The following is a 27,876-nucleotide window of genomic DNA, read 5'->3' as shown; positions in this document are numbered from 1 at the left end:
AGTGGATTCCATTGCAACCTGTGGGCCAGAGTAGAACAACCTCATAATGTTTCCAAGGAATTCTGGAAGTCAAATGTCTCATCTTTATCCCTTGCAACAAATATTGATTCCAAATGCTGCACTCTTGGTTAGCACCAAGTGCTTGAACTACTGAGCCACAGAGGCACGCGAGTGGATTATGTGTTGGGCTGCTTATGGCATGATCAGCATTTACAGTCCACCTGCCCTCCCTGGGAGAAACATGAGGATGCCGACTACTGCCTTACAGCCCCAGAAACCCTCAGGGAGACTTCTCTTCCGTAGGGTCACTTTGAGCTCGAATCGCCCTGATGGCAGTGAATCTTTTGCGACTAATATCAACTGTGAATCTATGGAAGCGCATAGCCTCGGCTTTCTCCTGCAGACATGACTGATGCATTTGAACTGGAGACTGTGGTTAGCAGTCCAAAGCTGATCTCACAGTATCTTCAGGCTTCTTCAGGGAGCCCCGCTACCTTCATTGAGTTGCTTCTGATACAGAGAGACCCTATATAGGTTTTCCTAACCTTTTGTACATCTTTATGGGAGTATATAGCCTCATTTGTTCCCCTCAGAACAGCTGGTGGGTTTGAACTCCAATCTTGAGGTTTGCAGTCTTACCTGACAGAGTGTTACCGGGTCTTAAGGAGTGAATGAGAGCAGTGAAAAATAGGGGACATTTAAACAGCACAAAGACCAATCTCTGCTCCTGTAGCAGTGATGCCGAAGAGGGGAAATATTCAAACATTAGTTAAGTAACTGGAATAGGTGAATTCTGTTTTATCTCCCAATCTCAAGATTCTCTTATTTCTATTTTGAGTATTTAGTGCTAAGGGTTCATTTTGTATTTCCAGAAAACAGACATGGAAATTTGTTTAATCTCTCTATCATTAACACCTATGGTTTATTTTATAAATTATTTGTTAAACATCTCTTCCCCTTAGCTCAAAGCTCAGGAAGCATGCATTGCTAAACTTCACATACTGCCCCAGGTAAAATAATCCCAAGCATACAGCAGCTTTTCAAATAATGTTTGAGTGAATATATAAATTACTTTATCAGATTTTTTAATTACTAAGAAACTATGAAATTATTTTTGAGTAATATAGGATATAGGTAAATTTTAGAAAATGACTCCTCCAACATTTTCAAAATCCATCCCCACTCCACCCACTTTTGAATAGAGTGAGTGAATTAGGTCTTAGGCGTGTTGCCAAATTTTTCCCTTCTCATTACCCTTCCAAAATGCATGCCTGTTGCCCTAAGGCTTCTGAAGAACCCTGAAGGCAGCCTCTCCAGTTATGTAGTGAGAATTAGTATAGCTGCAAGGGAATCTGAACTCCTTGCCTGTCTGTTCATTCTTAATACTCCATTTACTTCAAAATTCCTGCTTAGAGCTAAAATATTTCTTCTGTAAGAAGACATTTATTTTAGTCATAATTTTATTCTTCAAGTATACAGTTGCACAGCACCTGTATCTTAATTATGGGGAAAATGTGAAGAAAGGGAAAATGGTTGGTTTGACATACCTTTCTTCTATATGATATTTGCCTCATATATAATTTCAGACTTATGTAATTCTTATTATCACTGATACTTCCATTAGAGTCACTCTGACTTAGAACAGCTGGTATTTTCTTTCTTTTTAAAAAATCATATTGTGTGCTTGTAAAACTCTTAACGCCATCCATCCGTCCATCCATTGTGTCAAGCACATTTGTACATATGTTGCCATCATCATTCTCAAAACATTTTCTTTCTACTTGAGCCCTTGGTATCACTTTCTCATTTTCTCTTCCCTCCCTGCCCCTCTCACAAACCCTTGATAATTTATAAATCATTATTATTTTGTCATGTCTTACACTGTCCGACATCTCCCTTCACCTACTTTTCTGTTGTACGTCCCCCATATGTATATGTAGATCCTTGTAATCGGTTCTCCCTTTCTACCCTATCTTCCTCCTTCCCCTCCTGGTATTGCTACTCTACTTATTGGTCCTGAGGGATTTATCTGTCCTGGGTTCCCTGTGTTTCCAGTACCACTGTACATCCTCTGGTCTAGCCAGAGTTGTAAGGTAGAATTGAGATGATAGTCATGGGAGGAAGGTTGTATGTTTCATCGTTACTACACTGCATCCTGACTGGCTCGTCTCCTCCCTGCAACCCTTTTGTAAGGGAATATCCAGTTGCCTACAAATGGACTTTGGGTCCCCACAAGCGGCCACACATACGCACACACACACATATTCTTTTTTTTGCATGATGCCTTATACCTGGTCCCTTTGGCACCTCGTGATCACACAGGCTGGTGTGCTTCTTCCATGTGGGCTTTGTTGTTTCTGAGCTAGATGGCCGCTTGTTTATCTTCAAGCCTTTACTACCCCAGATGGCCGGGCACCATCTGCTTTCTTCACCACATTTGCATAAGTACCCACTTTGGGTTCAACGATTGTGTCAGGACGGCGAGCATCATGGAATGACAGTGTAATAGAACAAACTGTTCTTGAATGAGGGAGTACTTGAGTGGAGGCCCAATGTCCATCTGCTACCTTAATACTAAACCTGTCAATATCTGCACATAGATCTGTTTCCCCATCCTTATATCGAAATGTACTTACTTATGCACATGCCTGTATTTAGATCTCTATAAGTGCCCTTTCCCTCCTAGTTCTTTCCTCTATTTCCTTTTACTTTACCCTTTCCCACTATCATGCTCAGCCTTCATTTGGGTTTCAGTAATTCCTCTCAGTTACATCAAGCCCTACCAGGCCTCCTATATACTCCTCACCAATGATTTGGATCACTTGTTCCCTTATCCCTGGGTTTGTTAAACATTACTTTCTTTCCCCCGCCTCCCCTATCCCATGTTCCATGGAACTGTCAGTCCTGTTATTTTCTCCTCCAGATTGTTTATCCCACCTATCTTATCTAGATAGACCTGCAGAGATAATAATATGCACCAAAAGAAGACAGGGCAAAACAACAACAACAACAACAAAATAAATGATTGGGGGAGCGGGAGAAGAAAAGCCTGTAAATAGTTCAAGGTCTGTTTCTTGACCTTTGCAAGTGTTTTCTGGACGAGTCTGATGGGGTGCCATGCCCTGGCCCCAAAATCTATTTGGGGTATTTCCTCGGGACTCCCTTCTCTGTATCCTTTGCTGTTCTGTTGTACACCCTTAGTGATTTACCTGGGTATGGTGGGGTCAGATTGGGCGTAATGCCCACATTATGTCTCCAGTGTTGTCCCCCTTAGGGTTATGGATCACTTAGGGATATCATGTCTCGTAGTGGGGCTGGCCATATGGTCCACTCTGTGCATTTGCTGCTCTGAGCAGGGATATCATGCTTAAGGTGTGGTGGGCCAGGGTGTGCTCCACTCTCTCTTCTTTCCCCTTCATTTGTTCCCATGTGCTCTGATCAGACAGCTCTCCCTGAGCTGTAGCTTTAGTGCTGTCCTCTGCAGTAAATTCTTCTGGAGGGAGGGACAGCTGTCCACATAGTTGGGATTAGGGCTGGCATCTCAGGTCTCTGTACTGGTTCCCTCCTTCATGTCAGCATGTTGCATTCACATCTTGGAGCCAATCTGGTTGCAATCTGGTCCCTCTTTCCTATGGTGATATAAACAATATCCTCCCCTTGGGTGCGTTAGTGCCTGTTCCCGTGCTATCCATTTCTTTTTTTTTCTTTCTCCCCCACACTCTTTTTACTTGGCTACTATATGTATCCCTGGATTTGGTCTGCCCCTGCCATACTACCTAGACCTCACCCCAGGAATGTTTGTGTGCCGTAGCTTTTTCCCTTTGCCCCCTTTGCATTTTTTTTAAAGCTTACCTCAATGGATTCATGTTGTACTTGTCCTTTTCTGCATGCCTTACTTCGCCTAGCATAATTTCCTCCAGTTCTTCCTGTGCGGTGATATGCTTCATGCATTCATCCCTATTTTTAGCGATGCCTAGTACTCCATTGCAGTATGCACCACAGTTTTTTTAATCCATTTGTCTGTTGATGGAAATTTGGGTTGTTTCCAGCTCCTTGCGATTGTGAACTGTGCCGTGAGGAACACTGGAGCACAGATGTCTGGCTGTGGTTTGTTTCTTGCCGCTTCTGGCTATATGCCCACTAGGGAGATTGCTGGGTCACATGGTAGCTCAATTCCCATCTGTTTTAGATATCACCAAGCTGTTTCCATAGTTGCCGTACGTACCTACAGGTCCATTGGCAGTTGATGACAGTTTCTATCTCACCACATCCCCTCCAACACTTGTTGCTTTCTGATTTTTTTAATTGGGCTATCTTTGAGGGTGTTAGGTGGTATCTCATTGTTGTTTAAATTTACACTTCTCCTATGGCTAATGACCAGGAACATTTTCTCATATGTTTATTGGCCATTCAGATTTCTACCATTGTAAAATTTCTGTTCAGGTCTTTGCCCACCTCCACAGTGGGTAGTTAATTTTTTTCCCAGTCCGTGGGCTCTCTTATTACTCTCTTGGTGAATTGTTTCAACATACGCAGGTGTTTTATCTTCAGTATATCCCACTTGTCAATTTGTGATTCTTCTGTATTTGTGTCCTTCCCTATTTTTGATGGCCTATATATTCCCTGCACCAAAGTTCTCAGGTTGGTCCCAATTCCCTCATTGATGGCCCTAATAGCTTCAGGTTTTACCTCAAGTTCTACAATCCACCTTGGGTTTATTCTTGTGCATAGAGTGAGATAAGGCTCTTGCTTCATATTTCTGCAGGAGCATTATATAGTGTCTTCTTTTCTTTTTTGTGGTTTGGACTTTGAGATCAATTTTATCCAAGATTAGGATTGCAACCTCTGCTTTTTTAAATTCCTGTTTACGTGGTATGTTTTTCTCCTGTGTTTGACTATCAAACTGATTTTGTCTTAAGTCTTGAGTTATGTCTCCTGTCGACAGCAGACTGATGGGTTGTGTTTACTAAGCCAGTCTGCTAGCCTAAGCATTTAATGTCTGAGTTCAGACCATTGATATTCAGGGTTTATTACCTCCATCTGTGGACTCTGTGTTATCATCTTATACCTTTTGTGCTGGGTGTTATCCTACTTGACTTTCTTATCAGTGTGAATGTGTGTGTGTGTGCATGTGTGTGGTTCATTTTTTACTTCTTTCCACCTTTAAGTGAATGCTATCTTGGGGTCTGTTTTCTCGTTGTTGCCCTCTGGGTGAGGTGGTTATTTATGTTTGGTGAGTGCTGTTCTTCTGCCCATACTGGATTGTCAAGGATCGTTTGTAGGGCTGGGTTTTTTCTAACAGATTCTTTGAGTTTTTCCTTGTCTGGGAAGATTGTTACTTCTGCATGTATCTTGTTAAATAGTTTGGCTGAATAGAGTATTCTTGGATTTGCATTGTTTTCCTTCAATTTTGGGGATATGTTATTGCACTCTCTCCTCTTCTTCACAGTGTCCACTGATAGGTCTGAGCATATTCTTATTTGGGAACCTTTATATGTGTTTGCTTGTTTTTCCCTAGCTGCTCTCATTATTTTCCCCTTTTCCTCAAAGTTGGGTAGTTTAATTATCATGAGCTTTGGTGACTTCTTTGGATTTAGTTTGGCTTGTGTTCTTTCAGTTTCCTGAATGGTTACCTGATTTACATTCATTAAGCTGGGAAACTTTTTCTATAAGAATTCTCTCACTATTGTTGCAGATGACTTCTTTGTTGTGTCTTCTTCTGGTAATCCAATTATTCTGATGTTGTTCCTCTTCATATCATCAGACATAGCTCTTAGATTTTCTTCAGCTTCTCTAATGATCTTATTAGATTTTTGTTTGCGTTTGTTAAGGTCTGCTTTCTTGTCCTCTATGTCACAGGTGCAGATCTCTGCCTCCTCCAGTTGATTGGTGAAGTCTGTCAGTCTACTGCTGGTTTTTGTGTGTGTGTTTTTTATCTCGTCCCTAAGCTCTTGTGTTTCCCTTTGCTGCCTCATCCTTATGCCCTCTATCATTTCATTCTTTTTCTGTATTGTTTCCCTCATATCCCGTATGCCTGCAAGAAGCATTCTGAAAATTCTTTCTGTAATAGATCAATGTCTGCTTTCTATGCACATCATTAAGTTCAGGATATCTTTTAGCATTTCCTTTTGTTTCCCTGTTTTTTTCATTGAGGTCATGGGGCTGATTGCTGTTTGCGGTGTCTTGTTTTAGACGAGCCAGGTGCTATTTTCCAGGGAGTCAAAGAGCACTGGCTCTCTCTGGGAGACTTGTAGGAATGCTTCTTCAAACTGTCTGCCACTAATTTCATTATGCAATTGGCCTAGCACTTTATCCTCCTGTGGCGTCACTCTTTTCCTACTCAACCAGTATTCTGTTATTTGGAGGGCAAGTTGGATGGTCCTTTCTGGGAACATTGGTTGGGTGGTTGTGAACCCACAAGAATGGTGCTGTACTGAGGTATCTCACAAGAAGTTGTGATGGTGTGGCCCACAGCAGCTTTGGGTGCCACAGAGGGCATGTGGGGTACTTGCTGCAATGGGATTGCCACAGAAGGCTGATGGGTTGCCCACTTTGGTGTAGAGCACCATGAATATTGGGTGGAATTTCCCTGGTCAGGTAGATCACTGTGGAGGTTGGGCAGAGGTTCCCACTGCAGCATGACTTAGGCTGTGTGAGGCACTACAGCAGGCAGGAGGAAGTTCCCTCAGTCACGTGGGACCAGAGAGGACTGGTAGGAGCACCCCCAGCCACGAAAGCAGGATTTCACCGGAAGAAGGTGGGTGGAATTTTCCCAGCTATGTGCTGAACACTGCAGAGGACAGCCAGGCAGACTTTACCCCAGAGGAACATGGGCGAGATTTCCCCCTGAAGAGGGTGTGTGAGATATCCCTTGGTGTAGGGTGGGCAGGCTTTCCCAGCCTTGGGTTGTGCTGCAGAGGATGGAGCTCTCCCAGCTGGGTGGAGGGCAGGTGTAAATGTCCTAGGCTAAGGGGAATGGTCTGGAGATTGGCTGTGATATGTAAGTGAAAACAGAGGAGAAAACAAAAAAAAGAAAGAAAACTAAGCTTGCTGAGACTGTGGGGAGGGGTGGACAGAGAGAAAAGAGGGAAACAAAAGTAACAATATAGCTGAGCCCCAATCCATGACTGGAGGGGTTTAAACCCTGCCCCAAGGCATCGGCAAACTGGCTGGGTTGAGATAAAGCCCCTGCACTGGCTCCAAGTGATCCTGGCAGTGGCCGAGACCTTGGTGGGGCTAAGGTCAAACCCTAGCTGGCCTCCATTGTGGTAAGCCAAAATCCCCTAGCTCCTCAAAACCTTGTGTATCTGTGTCTACTAATCTTTATGATGCTCCTATTGTGATCCTGCGGTATGGAATGTCTCTCGTAGTAACTCTCCAGTGTTGATTTCTTCAGTGTCGCTCTGATATGTGTTAAGCAGCGCCATTTTCCCGGAAGTTAGCAGCTGGTATTTCTATTTGCTGAAATAGCTTTCATGTAAATACAAGGTGAACACATCAAAGATTGGTTAACTCACAAGTAACCAGTAAGTTGTATCCACTAGTTCAATGATGATTTCAAACCACCACACACACACACGTAGTTAATCAGTAATGCTGAAATGGTTTTACAAATATATATATAAATGGTTATTACTAATAGGTTAGTGATCAATTACATCTGCACTGGACACAACTTTCATGTCTATGGGCACATAGCGTCCAATAATATCAGTATTTCATGTACTATAGGATAGCCAATAGAAGGAAAAACGGAAGTACCTTTGAAGTGTATATAAACAGGAAAACCAATCATCATTTTTGCCCATGTTAAGCTTTCTTAAATTTTTCCCACATACCTTTTACATCCCCTGAATTATAATTTATGAAAGTATTTTTATTTTTGTATTCCCATTCTCCCTGCCCTCCATTCAACACGATACTTGGCATTTTGTTACTTCAACAATTTTGTGACACGTTCATTTTCCAACTACTTAGTATATAATTTTACTAAAATATTCCTTTGAATGTCAAAATTACCATTTCCAAAATTGAGCTGACCTACTTCCCTCCTAAACCTTTGCCTTCTTTGTTGCCAATTTCAACCTCCATGTTTCTGATCACAGACCCCAAACCCTAGAATCATCTTTGATATCTCTCCTTATCTTTTCCTTCACATTCGATAATCCAGTGTTTACTGGATGCTTCTTCAAAAAACGTTCTGGTATCTACCCCCTGATATCCACACTGTTTGCCATATGCATTCTGCATAAAGTATACTATTTGAATCTTCTCAGCTATGGATATCCAACCCTGTATCTCTACAAAATCACTTTTTTCACACTGGCATAATACTATAGGCCTAATGTAAAAGAACCAGTCTGCCACTGTGCTTAATGTTTCTTGGACTTTGTATCTTGGAACGTCCAGTTTGTTGCTATTACGTGCCTTCTGAGTTGGTTTTTACTCATTGAGAACTTCTGTATAACAGAACAAAACACTATCCAGCCTTGTGCCATCCTCACAATGTTTAAGCAAATTGTTGCAACCACTGTATCAGTCCATTTCCTTGATGGTCTGTCACTTTGCTAGCCTACTGCTTTACCTACGTCCTGTCATTTACAAAGCACTGGTTCTCCTCACCCCCACCCCTACCAGATATTGGACCTCTTATGTCTATACTACATTACATGTGTCTGAGCTTTTCTCTCTCTCTCGCTCTTTCTCTCTCTCTCTTTTTTTTTTTGCTGCTCTGTAGTAATCTTTGGTTCAGTGCCCCCAAGCTTTAATTCAACCATTTAATTCTACCATTTACATGGTGTTACTTAACTTTTCTAAAGAGTTTTTCCCTATTATCAGAGGATAGGTAGGTACGTAAGAAGATAATTAGATAGAATACATAATAACACATTTGAAAAAATTTTCAATACTAGTATATTTTTATTATAGCCCCTAATTTTACATATATACTAGTTTCATATGTAATGTCTTCCTTTGTTTCTTAAATTAACTTCATTTTTATAGGCAGTATGGTGTTTTATTTTAAGCTTTTAAATTACTTTTTAAATTATTATTATAATATATAGTGATTCTTTTATTTTTTTCACAATAAGAGGTTTGAATTGCTACATTTGTTTTGTCAGCCCAAGCAGACTATTTGCACCCTCTTGTACTTCTAACTCCTGATGTTTCTTAGATTCTGTTTTGAAATCCCACTTTTTCAGTATTTGTATCTTTTGCTTTTATTGTTATTGCAGGTTATTCAGCATTATTCCTCTGTACTCTAATCTGCTTATGAAAGTTCTACTCTGCTGTTTTAAATTTGGCAAGTTTCTAGCATTGTTATGCATATTTTACTTTTTCTTTCATCATTTCAGTGAGGTAAATAAGATATAGGAGAGGTAAATATGGATGACTGGTCAGTCATCGTGAAACAAATCTTATTTTGCCATACAGTTTACTCTTTCCTATTATGTTTTAGAAAATCATCTGTTCTTGAACTTCTTAATACCTAGTTAGAATCATTAGAATTGATGGAGTCATATAATATATTATTACACATTTTTATCTTATGAATGTACATGAAATCATTTATTTGGAATGTTATGGAACATTTGACATTTTTAATCTACATAATAAGTATGCATATAAAAATTTTTAAATAGTCCACACTACCATTGAGTAAATTGAAACTCATTATGACCCTATAGGACAGAACGGAACTTCCCCCTTAGGTTTCAGAGACTGTAAATCTCTACAGGAACAGATAGCCTCACCTTTCAGCAATGGAGCTGCTATTGGGATTGAACTGCTAGTTGTGAGTGCAGTTAACAGCTCAATGCATAACCCATTATGCTACCAGGACTCCTATGGATATATGTACACACCAATATACATATTATACTTGGTATATACTAAATAGGGTGAATTTGCCAAGAAGACAAATTATACATTTTATCATAGTCTTTAAATTAGCTTGCTTTAAATGGCCCTTTTGATAGAATGGCATGTGCTTCTATTGCCTATTCATAGATTCAGGAAATTTCTTACTAAAAAAATGTGAAGTTCTGATCTGACCAAGGACCTTTTCTTTTTCCTTTTTTTTTTGGGGGGGGGGGGGAGAGGGGCGGGCGGTGTCTTCCAGGGAAAAAAAAAAGAAAACCTGCTAGACAAATTCTAAAAGAGATGTAACACTGTTTTTCTACTTTTTTATCTTATTAAAAAGAAAATAAACTGGTTATTAGCAAGAATCAGATTATATTAAGTCAGTTCTGGTGTTTAAATCCAAACATGTATTGTCATCAGAATCCTATGTCTACATAGTGCTAAGCATGTGGTTGGCACTCGGTAAACATATATGGGTGAAAGTAGCTAATAATAGGATGTGCTCATTTCTATGGTAATAGACTTTATGAAAGACTTTCTTACCTGAAGTTCTTTCTCTATCACTTGGGTTTATTCACAGGAAACGGGTCCAACCTTTGCTAGGCCAGTTCAGCCAAACAGAAACCTTATTAATCAAAGCTGGAGTGCAGCCAGGGACTTTGGATGGTGTTCTTTTGGATCTTGGGTGTTCCTCCATGCAACTTGATGCTCCTGAAAGAGGTTTTTCCCTACGGAAGGATGGCCCCTTGGACATGAGGATGGATGGTGACAGGTGAGTATTGATAAATCATTTCTCCTCACAACAAGAAATCAATTTCTCAAAAACACTCTGAATTTAATTTCCTTTTAAGACTGCAGAATTCCCATCAAACGCCCACACCTAGCACTACCCATACATAATAAATCATCTTTGTTTGCTGCTCATTATAGAATATAGTGTTTCTTTAGATTTGGAATTTTAGAACAAACAATTTTAAATTCTTAAAAGAAAATCCATTGTAGTCTGTGCAAAAGTAGTAAGGAGTATAATTTCACACTGATCATCTTTTTGTCTGAGATAATATTGACCTGTAGACTACTGACAATATTAAGATAAAACATATTTTATGTAGGTAGGCATGGTGCTACCTATTTTCAATTGAAACAAAGGAACTGTATTTAATATGGATTTTTGTAGAAGACACAGATCATAAAAGACAGAATCCTAGAGGTTAGCAATTGCTTTTTTTATCCCATTCCGTATAAGTCAGAACTGCAATTTCAGTACTGTACTAAGTACTAAAGTACTAAACTATGCACAGTATAGGTTTTGTATCTTTTCTTTAATCTCCACCACCCTGGAAATACTAACATTTGTTCTTCCTTTTTCAAGTAGAAACACATGTTCAATAGCACGAAGAGGCTCACAATCTAGAGCAGGGGAGTACTAATAGGAAACCTGGTGTCGCAGTGGTTACACGTGTGGTTGCTAACTGAGCAGTTGATGGTTCTAACTCACCCACTGCTCCACTACAGAAAGATGTGGCAATGTCCTTAAAAGAAAATTTACATCCTTGAAGTCCTATCAGGCAGTTTTACTCTGTCCTTGAGGTAACTATGAATTGGAATTGATTTGACAGAAAGGAGATTTGAGTTTGGATTAACAGGGATAAATCCTGTACATCTAAATTACCTCGAGTATATACTCAAGTATAAGCCAACCCATATATCAGCCAAGGTGCCTAATTTTACCACAAATGCTGCATGAAAAAATGTGTCGAAAAACTTGGGTTATACAGGAGTATGTGTGGTAATTTTTAAAGCTTAGACTAATAGCTATTTCCTTATGCTGAACACTCACTTGGACTGGACATTTGGAATCATGCTTTTCTCCCTCCTATCATCCCCCTATCCAACAAATTATGTATCGTGGTCCCGACCTTTAGGAAATTTATCTACTAAAACAGAAAAGTTAAACTTTCCTATATCTCAATAAACACATTGTTCTTTTACTGTTACTAATCTGCAATTCAGGACCTATTGAGCTGTGATCCTCAAGGTCAACAGTTAAAAACTACCAGTAACTCCTTTCCATTCACCTCGGCAGTTAGCCTCAGAAACCCACAGTGGCAGTTCTGCCTTGTCCTATAGGCTCGCTATGAATCAACATCAACCCGATGGCACTGAGTTTGCTTTGGTTTAATCTAAAATTCCTCATCTGTAGAAAAATTTCTACTAAAATTTTGGATTCTTTAAGTTTCTTCATATTAATTAGAAGGTACTGCATGTAAGAAATGAAAGTATTCATTAAAGTCGACATTTACATTTGAGTTGCTCTTGGTTTTTTTTTTTCTGGAAATTGCTTATTCATGCGGTACTCATTCCCACATAACCTTGTCTGATGTTGTGATATTACCTGTTAGCTTGGATGCTGACACATACTTGTCAGTATCCTTTTTAGATCTGATTCTTCTACCTTATTTTGCACATTTTTGGCATTCGCAGAATGAAGACTGTGATCATAAAATGAAATAAAAATTCTCTTAAGTCCAGTGACTAATAAAGGTCAAATATCTTCTGTTTGGAGACTGAGATTGTTGTGAAGAAGTAATAAAATGTCAAGCAAACTTTTTCATTTCTTGTGTTTTGCTATGGGAGGATACCTTCTGAAATACAATGAACAAAGTTACTAGATAATAGTAATAAATACCCATATTGTTCATATAAAAACTTCACAAAAAATTCTAACCTGTGAATCAAGGTTTTTGAGGTTCTTCTCAAGAAATTGAAAGTTGTCCTTGAGAGTTGAATTCTACATTAATAGTACTAGATGAGATTGGAGTTGAGAAAAATATATTTTTAAAAGAAGAATGATTTCTTAGTTTATAGCATATAGTAACCTAATCAAAGATATTAATAGATTTGAATAAAGTAAGTGGGAAAGTTGGTTTCTATGGAGACATACAAAATCTGAGTCAGAGATGCAAATATATGCAGTGTTATTAAAAGAGGGAGTCAAGGCCAAAACATATGACCAGTCTTAGTCTGGCTTTCTTGTTGACATTTTATCATTATGTAAAATAATTTATAATCATAAAAAATATCTTCTGTGTTGATCCCAAGTTCAACAATAGCTTTACAATTATAGTAAGGATTCTCATGTGTCAGAGAAAAACTCACAGCTTCAAGAACTTGACAGTCTAGTTTTGTTGGCAGTTTTATTCTTCATTAAAGAATAATAAATTAGCACTTAAAGTTAATCCTTTTTTCTTGTGAATTTTGTCTTTGTGATTCAGTAAACTCCAGAGAATTTATAAGATCAAGTCTTTTAACTTGTTATGTTGGGAGGAGCAGATCCTGGACCTTGACTTCTTTATCATGTGATTAACCAGAAGTCTCTTAGCAACCTGCCAGCTTTCCACAGTGGGCTCCGTTTGCCTTGTATCATTGTGGAAACTTTTTTTACTACTAGTCACGGTGGACTTGAGAGTGAAATGAAAGTATGCGTATTGTCCACTAATTCCCATTGGAGCAATTTCTACTTCAATATTCTTATGTAAATGTAGAAAGGGTACTATAAAATACTTCTGTATTTGCACTAATCTTAGAATTCTGTTACAGCCAGATAATACCCCGTTGATAGATCATCTTATATGCTATGGTCATATGCTGGTATGATTATAATATATCATAAAATTCATATCATAATTATAAAACTATATTACATGATTCCAATTCAGTAGTTTGGGCAGTAAAATTCACAAATGGGTATAGTCTAATAAGAATTTGAGCAATTAGGCCAAGAACGAAGACCAATAAAGGACTATGACATACATTGAACATCTTCTATGTGTCTGACATTGTACTCGTGATTTTACAATTATACATACCCTAATTCTCCAAGCAATGGTTATTTTAATTTTAGACATGAGATTGATGCTTCAATAGATTGGAAAGCTCATCTAACATGAGTATACAAAAAAACCCCAAAAATAAACACACACACATATACATATATATCTGTATGGTATCCTAATAGGTAACATATAGTAACCTAGCCAAATATATTAATACATTTAAAGAAAGTAGTTGGGAAATTTTGTTTCTGGGTGTGTGCATGTGTGTGTGTATGTGTGTGTTTTTATGGGTATATTCCCACCCTCCCTCTCCCACCTGTCTAGCCTGTGTGTCTAGCCAAGTACCTACTTATAGATGCCCATTGTTGCAGGTTTGTGGATATAAAAGTATTTGCCTCTGTTGCCTTTAACTCTTGTAAAACTACCATGGTCTTGTCCGACGTCTATCATGCCCCCTACCCAAACTCCTTATTGTATATTGCCTTCCCTTTTACCCAAATAAATACTGACCTACTTCTAGTCATACTCATAATTTTTACATTTGAGTCCATTGGTGCGGCCACTGTGTGAATCCATCTCTTTGATGGTCTTCTTTGACTATGACCCTCTATTTTCCTGAAAACATGTCCAAATTATGTGAATGATTTCTCACCATCCTCACTTCCAATGGACATTCTGGTTGTAAGAAAGATTTGTTTGTTTGTTTGTTTGTTTGCAGTCCGCAAAATAAGGCCCCTACATTTGTCTCCACTTTTACATTGATGATCTCTAGATTGTCGTGTTTTATGTTTCGGTTTTTGATCCATCTTGAATTCCTTTGTTTTGTTTTAATCATTTTATTGGGGGCTTGTATAACTCTTAGCACAATTGATACATACATCCATTGTGTCAAGCATATTTGTACATTTTTTGTCTTCATTCTCAAAACATTTGCTTCCTGCTTGAGCCTTGGTATCAGCTCCTCATTTTCCCCCTCCCTTCCCACCCCCTCTCCCTCATGAATCCTTGATAATTTATAAATTTGGAATGTTGCTTGTAATAGTTCAAGATGGCCACAGTGCATTGGGGTAACCAACATTTGTCTCCTTTTTGCCCTCTCTGTTTGACTTCTCATACCTGATATTTAGTTTACTTCTGTATCCTTTCCCCAGAAGCTCAGAGTTCCAGGGTTATCATTTGTAACAGTTGGAGCAGGTCTCTGGTGTCGTTGTGTATCATTTCAGGCTAGTTTTCCATCTTGCCAGACTCTAGGAGTATTTAATTATACATATTTTCTAAGGTCAATGTAGGGAGCGCTGGTGGTGCTGTCAGGTAGTTAACCATTTGTTTGTTGATTACAAGGTCAGTGGTTTAACCTCAGAAACCCTATACAGGATCACTATAAATTGGATTCTACTGGATAGTACTGGGAATTCCATCTGTGCCCTCATATGACTAGTCAGTCATGTTATCCCAAGTTAAATTCATGAGATCCTTGCTCACTTAAATATTATTAACAAGCCATATGTTGTCCACTAGGATGAAGAAGAAAAAAATCACTAATTTGAGTTATAAATCATCTAAATTTAAATATTTCCCATTATTTTTGTTTGGAAGAAATCTACATTAGCAATAATAATTCTCCTTTGTGAAATAAGGTTAAAGGTTAATAAAAATAACTCAACTTCCTGCTATCCTTGACCTCAGTGAGTGCCTCAAATAGTTCCCACTTCCCATAATGATGGATATTCTAAATGGAAAATCTATCTAATTCATGTAAGGTTTCCATCGCTGACTATAAACGCCTTGGAAGCTGTCCTTCTCTCTCTCTCTCTCTCTCTCTCTCTCTCTCTCTCTCTCTCTCTCTCTCTCTCTCTCTCTCTCTGTGTGTGTGTGTGTGTGTGTATGTGTGTGTGTCTGTCTGTCTATCTTTCTGTCTGAGTGTTCTGAATTTCTCCCCTATGGTCAATGAAAAGTGACGTCAGTGAACTAATTGCCTCCTCTTCTGCGTAGGTGTCCTGACATGCCCACCGCTGCTGATGTTGTGAACGCTTTAGATCAGCAAGCACTTGCATCCATCCTGAGAACGTACGGGGAAGAGAAGCACGCCAAGAAAATCGCTTCAGCAATCGTTCAGGCACGCAGCATCTACCCTATCACTAGAACCCAGCAGCTTGCCAGCATCGTTGCAGGTACCTTCATTGATTCTCTACCGTGTTTACGAGTGGAAGAGAAAATTACACACACACACACGTCAATCCCCCAAATTCCCAAGGGGATTTGTTTTTACTTGAAATCGGTCATACAGTATAGAACCTTGCCTATCTTCTAATGTCACCTTTTCTTGTTGGTTTGCCAGCTTTTCCACCACCACCACCCCCATAACACAAAACAAAAACAGAAACCAAAAATCAAAGAAAAAAACTGTAGCTTATGAATAAGTTTAATAATAGATTTTTTTTAAACATAAGGTAATTTGTCATTTGCACCTACCAAGGTGAAACATGAAATGACAGGAGCAAAAGCATTTCTTGATCCATCACAGTGGTTGATCAGTATCCTGTAAAAAGATCTGACATGACCTCTCTTAGTTTCAACATTGCTGTGTTTTAATATTGCCCAACTGCTAAAATAAAATCCAGTGACTCATACATCTATTCTAAACAACCAGCTAACAAAGGCTATGTGATGTATAGGTTATACTACTTTGTGAATGCTAACTAAATCAGCCTGAGGGGCTTATTGGAACATTTCATCTTTTCTGCTGTTTGCCTTCATAAACCTCTTGAACCTAAGTCTAGCTAGGAGCTACTTTATTATAGCCTTTCTGTTTGAAGAGAAAGTTGTTTCACAGCTGTGTTCCATGATGAAAGTTTTCCAAGGCAAAAATACAACCCAGCAGTTATTTAACAGAATTCCAATAGTGAATTTTCTTATTGTTAGAACATCTGAAACCCTACATCATTTTCACTTACCAAAAATATTTAGATTCCGTTTCAAAGGCTCTTATTGTGTTCCGGAAGTAGCTAAAGAAGTAAAACTGAAAAACTATTTGTGTAGCTTATAAAAAGAGCCTGAAATTAATTGTCTTCCTTAATATCCACAGTTTAAAGATAAAACTTAATTTTTCATATATTAGTATCAATCAGATTTAGAGATCATATAGCATGTGTTTTATAATCTAATCTAAAAAGACTTCAGTCCACTTACTTATGAACATAAAATACAAAAGAATGATGAAATCATTACATTTTACACTGTATACCTCTAGGCCCTTCTAAATTATCATCGGAATTTCTTCTGTACAGTAAAAGCACACATTCTGTAGGTCCTGTGTGCACAAAATAGACCATGGCATTTTTTTCCAAAAACAATTGTCTGCAGATTAGTATGCTGACATTGAACCCACCTTTCCCTTGCCCTTTTCCTCCACTCCATACTCACTAGCACCCTCTGCCTTTTTTCTATAGTTCTTTAGCTAACTATGTGTATGCTTATTTACCTCCCCTGTTGGAAAAAATAGCAATGAGAAATCACATTTGTATTCATATCACAAACTAGGATCTTCTGGTGCCAGAAGTTGGGGTTATGCCCTACAGACTGATGAATCAAGGAGCCTATTCTGATAACTGAACAAACTGAGACTCAAGGACATTAGAGGTTTGCTAAAGGTTTCAATCTTAATTAATGGCAGAATCAGTGCTAATCAAGAGCTGTAAGTTCATGAACTTGAGGCATACTTGGGAATATGCCTTTATTCTTTTGTATTAGTTGAAAAGTATATGAAGATACAAAATAGGAACAATGTATTCTCAGAAAGATTATGAAGTAAAAAATACATTAGTGCTATGACAAATTATATAGTGAAAGAGAGAATATTCATATATTTATAGGTAAAACCTCATTTAGCGAAAGGTCTTTAAACATTCATTGAGTTCTCTATAATGAGACATTTTCAGATTTCAAATGTCCATGATACAGTTTCACTGATGGGGATATAATGTTCTGAAAGATGAGAAAACATAAAAAACAAAAATGTTTCCATTTTGTGCTCATTTGTTAAAAAGTATTTTGAGGTAATCTGCTGGTGCCAACTATTACAAAATCCAAAACCGAACTCACTGCCATCGAGTAGATACCGACTCATGGCATCACTATAGGGCAGAGTAGAACTGCCCCTGTCCATTTCTGAGACTGTGACTGCTTATGGAAGGAGAAAGCTCCCTTTTTCTCCTGAGAGAGGGCTGGTGGTTTTGAACTACAGACCTTGCAGATTGCAGCCCAATGCATAACCACTGTGTCACCAGCTTTCCTGGCCGAGTATTCGAGTAAATATTGAAGGTGGAGTGGGAAATGAATCAGATAAAACCCTGTGAAGACCAAACTTATACATAAATAGATTATAAGATCAATTGACTGAATCAAAATATAGTGTAAAAAAACCTCTAATTATAGTAGAAACTCTTATCATTTAATATAACCTGAACTCAATTCTGACCAGCTACAATAACATTGGCAAAATGTTGAATGATACAGGAAACATAAAAATATGACAGAAAGAATACAGAGTCACTATCAAAAAGAACTGGTTAAAGGAAATGGAACCATTTCAAAAGGTAGAATATAATCCAGAACTGTTGATACCGAAAGAAGTCCAAGGTACACTGAAAGCACTAGCAAAGAACAAAACTGTGTGAATTGACAGAATCCCAATAGCAATGTTTTCAACAAGCAGATGCACTGGAAGGACTCACTAGTCTGTGCCCCAAAATTTAGGAGACAGTTATCTGGCCAAGCGACTGCAAGAGATCCATACTGTACCCGTTATGAATAAAGACAGCCCCAAAGAGTGCAGAAATTATCAAACACTACCATTAATATCACAGGCAAGTAAAGATTTGCTGAAAATAATTCAACGGCAATTATAGCAGTACATCAACAGGGAGCTGCTAGAAATGTAAGCTTGACTCCAAAAAGGATGTGCCACAAAGGGTATCATAGCTGACATTACATGAATCTTGGCTAAAAGTAGTAAATACCAAAAATAAAGATATTTACTTGTGTTATTATCAATTTATTGAGAGGCATTCAATGGTACAGATCATAATGAACTATGTATTACATTGAGAAAAATGAGAATTCCAGAACGTTTCATTGTGGTCATGCATACCCTACACATAGACCAAGAGGTATTTCTTCTAATAAAACAGGGAAATACTGAGTGCTTTAAAATTGGGAAGGTGGGTGTTAGGTTGGTATTTTCTTAACATGTTTATTCAATTTGTATGCTGAATGTGGTAGGCTGGGTTGACTAGAGAGACAAATCCAATGACACTCATACATGTGTAAGAAAGAGCTTTATATCAAGAAGTAATCACATATCAAGAAAACATCCCAGTCCACTCCAACTCAAGTCCATAAGTCTGGTACTAATTCATAAGTCCCTCTTCAGACTCATGCAGTTACATGCAGTGATGCAGAATGCAGGAAGATCACAGGCTGGTGTCCAAGGTTGGTTGAAAGATGGCAGGGCTCCAGCAGGCCAGCAAGCAGAAGAGACAAGGCTGAGAGAGTTGGAGCGGTTCCCCAGGGCCTCCTTCAGAGACAGCAGCCACACTCATAAGGAAGAATCATTGGGCTATGGCCTGACTGAAGGTTGGCTATCACACCTACACTTTTATATAACTTCAAATTGGTATAAAATTACGTAACTACCTCAGATTCAACCAGAAAACACTCCTAAAGGTCAACAAATACACCTTTAACTATTTACAGGCTTTTCTCTTTTTTGTCATTAGTTTTGTTGTTGTTGTTGTTGTTTGTTTTCTCTTGTTGCTTTATTTTGCTCTACTTGTTTTTGTGCATACTATTATCTCTGCAAGTTTATCTAGATAAGATAGGTTGGATAAACAATCTGGAGGAGAAAACAATGAGACCAGTGTTTCTAGGGGGACATGAGAGAGTGGAAGGTGGGGCAAAGGAAGTGGTGTTAACAAACCTAGGGACAGGGAACAACAAGTTATCTAGGATCAGTGGCGAGGAGGGTGTAAGAGGACTGGTGGGGCTTGACTAAGGGCAATGTAACCAAGAGGAATTACTGAAACCCGAATGATGGCTGAACATGATAGTGGGACAAGAGGAAAGTAAAAGGAAATAGAGGAAAGAACTAGAAGGCAAAGGGCATTGATAGAAGTCTACATGTAGGCATGTGCATATGTAAATATATTTATATATGATGGTAAGGAAATAGATCTATGTGCATATATTTATAGGTTTAATATTATGGTAGCAGATGGCTATTGGGCCTCCACTCAAGTACTCCCTCCATGCAAGAACACTTTGTTCTGTTAAACTGGCATTCCATGATGCTCACCTTCCCGACACGATAGCTGAAGACAAAGCAGGTGTATAAGCAAATGTGGTGAAGAAAGCAGATGGTGCCCAGCTATCAAAAGATATAGCATCTGGAGTCTTAAAGGCTTGAAGATAAACAAGCAGCCATCTCCCTGAAAAGCAACAAAGCCCAAACTGAAGAAGCACACCAACCTGTGTGATCAAGAGGTGCCGATGGGATCAGGTATCAGGCATCAAAGAACAAAAAATCAAATCATTGTGAATGACGGGGAGTGCAGAGCAGGGACTCAAAGCCCATCTGTAGGCAACTGCACATCTCATTACAAAAGGGTCATGGGGAAGAGATGAGCCAGTCAGGGTGCAGTGGAGCAACGATGTAAAATACAACCTTCCTCTAGTTCTTAAATGCTTCCTCCTCCCCACACTGTCATGACTCCAATACTACCTTACAAATCTGGCTAGACCAGAGGATGTACACTGGTACAGGTAGGAACTGGAAACACAGGGAATTCAGGACAGTTGAATCCTTCAGGACCAGTGGTGAGAGTGGTGATACTGGGAGGGTAGAGCAAAGGTGGGGTAAAAAAGGGGGAACCGATTACAAGGATCTACATATAACCCCCCCCCCCCCCCGGAGGACAGACAACAGAAAAGTGAGTTAAGGGAGACGTTGGACAGTTTAAGACGTGAAAAAATAATAATTTATAAATTATCAAGGGTTCATGGGAGTGGGGGATGCTAGGAGGGAGAGGGAAACTGAGGAGCTGATACCAAGGGCTCAAGCAGAGAGCATATGTTTTGAGACTGATGATGATTACAAGTGTGCTTGACACAATGGATGGATGGATGGATTGTGATGAGTTGTAAGAGTCCCCAATGAAATGTTTTTTAAAAAATAAAGGAGCTAATACAAAGGGCTCAAGTTGAAAGAAAATATTTGAAAATGATGGTGGCAACATATGTCCAAATTTTCTTGAGACAATTGATGTATGGATTGTTGGAGAACTGTAAAAGCCTCCAATAAAATGATTTATTTTTTTAAAAAGAAAAAATAATTATGTAACTATCACACTGAGCAAATAATTCAAGAAATTGGACTGTATGAAGAAGCAATCTATCGAGATTGAAGGAAGGCTTATTAGGAACCTTCGATATACACATACACACTGCCTTGCTTACTGACAGGGGACAATTGCTTATTAAGATCAAGGACTCAGCCTTCATCCATGTATATTGATTGCAACTCTGTGTAAAGAATACCAAAATCCTTACAACTATAGTAATAAACAACATCATGATAAATGGAGAAAAGATTGAAGTTGACAAGGACTTCCTTTTGTTTGGATCCATAATCAATGCTTATAGAAGCACCAGTCAAGAGAACAAATTATGCAGTGCATTGGCAAATCTTCTGCAAAACACTCCTATCAAGTGACACACTCTATGGTGTTTTCAGTCACTGCGTGTGCATGGCACTGTGTTCAGCTATGGATAAGGAGATGAACATAGTTCAGCTATGGATAAGGAAGACTGAAGATGAACTGATGTGCTTGAATCATGGTGTTTGCCAAGAACATTGAAAGTGCATGTGGAATGATGGAAGAACTAACAAATCTGTCTTAGAAAAAGTACAGTCAGAACATTTCTTAGAAGAAACCATGGTGAGACTTTGTTTCACATACTTTGAACATATTGTCAAGATCTACCGGTCCCTGGAAAAGAACATCATGCTTTGTAAAGTAGAGGGTCAATACGAAAGAGAACGACCCTCAACAAAGTGGATCGGCATTGTGGCTGCAGCAGTGGGCCAACACAGCAACAAGTGTGAGGATGGGATGGCTCAGCGCCAGGAAAGGGTTTGCTTTGTTGTTCATAGGGTGCTGTGCGCAAAGCCAGTGCCCGGGCACAGAACAGCAACCATTCATTCCAGCACTGTCACCGAGCAGGCTTTATTTAACACACACTTGATGTCAAGCAGTGCTATACACTAACTCTACTTGAATGTCTCTTTCTGGTTCTAATAAATTCAAAATAAGTACCGTATTACTCATGTATAAGCCAATTTTTCAGCACATTTTTAATGCACTTTTGTGGTAAAATTAGGTGCCTTCGCTGACATTTGGGCTGACTTATACCTGAGCATAGAGGGTAAGTTCAAGACTGTTAAGAAGCACTGTCAAGAATACATATCATAGTACCTAACACATAATTAATCCCATATGTTAATTTATGGAAAAATAATTCAATAATTTTGATTTCTATAAGCTAATAACCTAATAGTGCAATAAAAACCAGAGCACTTAGAATCAAAATATACGTAGTAGAATTAAGTGGTAATCTGTGCCACCTAGAGCCTGGTGTCATCAGGTCACTTTTTACTTGACCCTGTAGGATAGGACAGAATGGCCTCTATGGGTTTCTGACACTGTAGGTCTTTATGGAAGAGCCCTGGTGGCTTAATGGATTAGAAGGGGTTTGCTAACCTCAGTGTCAGCAGTTCAAAAGTACCAGCCATTCCTCAAAAAAAAAAAAAAAGATGAAGCTTTCTATTCCCATAGATTTAGTCTCAGAAGCCCACGGGGCAGTTCTACTCTGTCCAATAGGGTCACTGAGTTTTTTGCAGCGAGAGTCTGGTGCCCCGTGCTTGTATAAGTTACGACAATTCCAATACTCTTCAATATCCTGGGAGCACCAGAAGACAAATTGCACACCTTAAATTGAAATATTGCAGGCACTGTGAATTTTTTTAAAAAATAACCAACTCAGTAAGATATAAATAATTTTAAAGGTAAATTTCAAAAACAACCCCATAGGACTTCATTATCATGTTCAATTATTCAGAGCTGTTATTATTGTTAAATGCTATTGAGTCGTCTCTGACTCATAGTCATCCTGTGTAGGGCAGAATAAAACACGGCCTGGTACTGCAGCATCCTCACAATTGTTGTATGTGAGCTTTTTGTTGGTGTCAGCGTTGTCAGTCCATCTCATTGGAGTTCTTCCCCTTTGTCCTTGGCATTCTATTTAACCAAGCATAATGTCCTTCTCTCTGTACTGTATCTCCTGGTAACCTGCCCAGAGTACGTGAGGCCAATTTCACCATCCTCACTTCCAGGAGCATTCTGGCTGTACTTTGAATATTTTCTATGTATAAGTTCTTGTTTGGTCTTCTGTATTCATTATCCAACTTTCACGTGCATATGAGGCAATTAAAAACACTGTGGCTTGAGTTACATAGTATACGAATGCACTTTAGTCCTCCAAATGGCATCTTTTCTCTTTACCACTCCACCGAGTTCTTGAGCAGCCTATTTGCCCAATGCACTATGCCATTTGTTTCCCAGGCTGCCACTTTCGTGGTCATTGATCATAATCAAAGTAAAATGAAATCCTTGTCAACTTAGATCTGTTCTCCGTTTATCATGATCTTGTCTGGTGCTCCAAGGAGGATTTGTGGCTTCTTTACATTGAGTTATAATCCATACTGAAGGCTGCAGTTATCAACCTTCGTCATAACAATAAGTGTTTCAAGCCTTCTTCCCCTTCAGTAACAAGACTGTGTCGCCTGCATGGCACAGATTCTAATGAGCCTTCCTCCAATCCTGATACAGTGTTCTTCATAGATTCCAGCTTCTCTGATTATTTTTCTCAGCATACAGATGAAATAAGGATGGTGAAAAGATAGAATCCAGATGCATACTTTGCCTGATTTCACACTAGGTTTTATCCCGTTGGTTTTTTGGGAGTGTGTGTGTGTGTGTGTGTGTGTGTGTGTGTGTTGACTACTCCTTGACCTATAACACTTTCTATTTAAATGCAATTAAATGTTTCTGCAAGAGCACAACCTAGGGTACTCAAATCCCATTTTTCACAATATTATCCATAATTTGGTATGATCAGTCAAATGTTTTTGCATAATAAATTAAATGCAGGTAAGTATCATTCTGATAGTCTCTGCTTTCTGCCAAGATCCAGCTGATATTAGTAATGCTTTTCAAAATTACCAGCTAGGAAATATACTATAAATTTATAAATAAATTTATTTTCTGTATAAACATCTAACACTATAAATAGTGTTCCATACTGTGTTCTCTCTAAGAAAATATGATTTATAAATAATAAATCACACTCATTAAACATAATTTCCAATTCAATATTTTTATAGTTGGAGGGTTAGAGACCTAAATAGCCTGAGGTAGATGATCTCAACCTAGAACTAGGCTCTTCTCCCCTCTCATAAATGGTCATCAAGCTTTAGTTTTTTTTTGTCTCAGCTATTCCTCATAGCATTCCAGTGAAGACGAAGACATTTCATTCTGAAATTAGTTCCAGTCTTTGTGGTATAGAAAGGACAGATTCATTAAAACAAAGGCCAAAATCTCACATGGTTTACAAAACTCATAGTCATCTTTCTTATGGTTTAGATAATCTAATCTCCAGCCATATTGAACTTGTCGCTGTCCTCTCACACAGAATACACTCTCATCTACAAGCATATAACACCCCCACCTGAAATAGTCCACTTTTGCATGGTCTCTCATATCCCTGCTGTACCCCTAGCCTTTCCTCTGGCTACTTCAAGCTTATCTTTAGAGTTCAATTAAAAAAAATGTTTTTTTCTCTAGGAAGACTCTTTCAGCCCTACTCAAATTAGTTAAACTCTCTTTTGTATGTTCCCTCTGCACTGCATTTCCTTATATTGATTATGCTGTCTCTTATTGCTTGAACAGTTCTGTGATTTTTCTTTTTTTTCCTTTTTTTTGGGTGTGATTTTTTATACTAACTTTAACATTCCAATATAGTTGTTTCTACGTGCATATGACAACCCTAAATTGAAAAATATCATAAATATATTTTAAAACACATCCGAATTTGAAGGCATTTGATTGAAAAAAAAGAATACAAACTATCTCATCATAATAAACTATGGCTCTGACCCCACCACACTGACACGACACACTAAGAGTATGCAACAGAACAGCAAGGTGAACAGAGTAACAAAGTCCTCAGGGAATACCAAAAGTAGACTGGGACCAGGGGGTGGCATCCCATCAGACTTGAGTAGACAACACTCTTAAAGGTCAACAAACAGACTTTGAACTATTTATAGGCTTTTCTTTTTTTTTTCCCTGTCATTATTTTTTGTTGTTGTTTTGTTGCTTTGTTTTTGCTCTGTCTCATTTTTGTGTGCATATTATTATCTCTGCAGGTTTATCTAGATAAGATAGCTAGATAAACAATCTGGAGGAAAAAACAATGGGACCAATGGTTTCAGGGGGACATGGGAGAGAGGGTGGTGGAGGAAAGGTGTTAACAAATCTAGGGACAAGGGAACAAGTGATCCAAATCAGTGCTGAGGAGGGTGTAGGAGGTTTGGTAGTGTGTGACCAAGTGTAATGTAAATGAGAGGGATTATGGGAACCCAAATGAAGGCTGAATATGATAGTGGGACAAGAGGAAAGTAAAAGGAAATAGAGGAAAGAACTAGGAGGCAAAGGGCATTGATAGAGATCTAAATACAGGCATGTATATATGTAAATATATATATGATGATTAGAAAATAGATCAATGTGCATATATTTATAGGTTTAGTATTAAGGTAGCAGATGACCATTGGGCCTCCACTCAAGTACTCCCTTAATGCAAGAGCACTTTGTTCTATTAAATTGGCATTCCATGATGCTCACCTCCTAACACTATCACTGAAGACAAAGTGGGACATAAGAAAATGTGGTTAAGAAAGCTCATTGTGTCCAGCTGTCAAAAGATTTAGCATCTGGGTCTTAAAGGCTTGAAGGTAAACAAGCGGCCATATGCCTGAGAAGCAACAAAGCCCACATGGAAGAAGCACACCAACTTGTGTGATCAAGAGGTGCCGATGGGATCAGGTATCAGGCATCAAAGAACAAAAAAATCAAATCATTGTGGATGATGGGGAGTGCAGAGCAGGGACTCAAAGCAACTGCACATCCCCTTACAGAAGGGTCGTGGGGAGGAGATGAGCCAGTCAGGGTGCAGTGGAGCAACGATGAAACATACAACTTTCCTCTAGTTCTTAAATGCTTCCTCCTCTCCACACTGTCATGACTCCAATTCTACCTTACAAATCTGGCTAGACCAGAGGATGTACAATGGTACAGATAAGAACTAGAAGCACAGGGAATCCAGGACAGATGAACCCTCGAGGCCAGTGGTGAGAGTTCTGATAGTGGGAGGGTGGAGTGTAGGTGGGGTAGAAAGGGAGAACAAGGATCTGCATATACCCTCCCCCTGGGTGACAGACAAAAGAAAAGTGGGTGTAGGGAGAAGTTGGACAGTTTAAGATATGACAAAATAATAATTTATAAAATATCAATGGTTCATGGGGGGGATGCTGCGTGGAAGGGGGGGGGAAATGAGCTGATATCAAGGGCTCAAGTAGAAAGAAAATATTTGGCTAATGATGATGGCAACAAATATGCTGACACAATGGATGTATTGATGCATTGTGATAAGAGTTGTACAAGCCCGATAAAATGATTTTTAATTTATGTTAATTATATGTTAAAATAATAATATAAAATATATTGTTAATTCGAGTATTAAGATAAATTCCACCTGTTTATTTTTTTTCTTTTTTTCTTAATATATCATTTTATTGGGGGTTCATTCAGCTCTTATCATAATACATACATATATACATTGCATCAAGCACATTTGTACATACGTTTCCATCATTTTCTTTCCACTTGAACCCTTCTTATCAGCTCCTTGTTTTTCTCCCCTCCCTCCTCAGCCCTCCCTCCCTCATGAAGCCTTCATAATTTATAGATTTTTTTCCCCATATTTTATACTTTTCTGTTGTCCATCCACCTGGGAGGGGGTTATAGATAAATCATTGTTTTCGGTTTCCCTGATCTCTCCCCACCTTCTCCTTACCCTCCTGGTATGGCTACTCTCCATGTTAGTCCTGAGGGGTTATCTGTCCTGGATTCCCTGTGTTTCAGCTCTTGTCTGTACCCATGTCCATGCACTGGTCCATTCCAGATTTGTAAGGTAGCATTGGGGTCATGATAGTGGCGGGAGCAAGCATTAAAGAACCAGGGGAAATTTGCGTGTTTTGTCGGTGTTACACTGCACCCAGACTGGCTCATCTCCTCCCTTTGTCGTCCCTTCTGTAAAGGGATGTCCAATTGCCTAGAGATGAGCTTTGAGTCTCCATTCCACACTCCCCACCCTCATTCACAATGATATGATTTTGTTTTGGGCTTCTACTCAAGTACTCTCTCAATGCAGGAATACTTTGTTCTATTAACCTGCCATTCCATGATGTTCACCTTCCTGACATGATCTCTAAAGACAAAGCAGGTTGATAAGCAAATGTGGTGAAGAATGCTGATGGTGCCCAGATATCAAAAGATGTAGCATCTGGGGTCTTAAAGGCTTGAAGATAAACAAATGGCCATCTGGCACAGAAGCAACAAAGCTTACATGTAAGAAGTAAACCAGCCTGTGTGATCATGAGGTGTGGATGGGATCAGGTATCAAAGACCCAGAATATATATATAATATTGTATACCACAATGCATTTTCATTGGACAGTGCAGCTGTAGACTGAGGAGTCCTGGTGGTCCAGTGGTAAAGTGTTTGACTCCCAACCCAAACATTTGCAGTTTTAAGCCACCAGCAATTCTGTAGGTAAGAGATTTGGCAGTTCCATTTTATAAAGAGTTACACTACAGGAAACCCTATGAGGTAGTTCTCTTCTGTCCTTTACCGTTGCAATGACTATAAACTATATGCTTCATGAGAGTACTGACCTTGAGTAGCTTAATCATCTTGTGTCCAGTGCTCAGTACTGAAT

General features: G+C 38.9%; 1 protein-coding gene and 1 pseudogene across 2 annotated transcripts in view; one reads left to right on the top strand and one right to left on the bottom strand.

The window, feature by feature from the left end:
- Positions 1-27,876, top strand: part of METTL15 (methyltransferase 15, mitochondrial 12S rRNA N4-cytidine) — a 265,624-nt gene that overhangs the window by 192,744 nt on the left and 45,004 nt on the right. For both annotated transcript variants that reach the window (XM_075545956.1, XM_075545955.1), the window contains exons 4-5: positions 10,445-10,636; positions 15,693-15,871. In XM_075545956.1, the coding sequence (XP_075402071.1) occupies positions 10,445-10,636; positions 15,693-15,871 (371 nt within the window). The remainder of the gene's footprint in view (positions 1-10,444; positions 10,637-15,692; positions 15,872-27,876) is intronic.
- Positions 10,109-10,175, bottom strand: LOC142447570 (U7 small nuclear RNA; annotated as a pseudogene).

Source organism: Tenrec ecaudatus, chromosome 4 (assembly GCF_050624435.1).
Source record: "Tenrec ecaudatus isolate mTenEca1 chromosome 4, mTenEca1.hap1, whole genome shotgun sequence".
Taxonomy (NCBI): Eukaryota; Metazoa; Chordata; class Mammalia; order Afrosoricida; family Tenrecidae; genus Tenrec; species Tenrec ecaudatus.
Note: the sequence above shows the minus strand (reverse complement) of the source record. Positions and strands in the feature narration are given on the sequence as shown.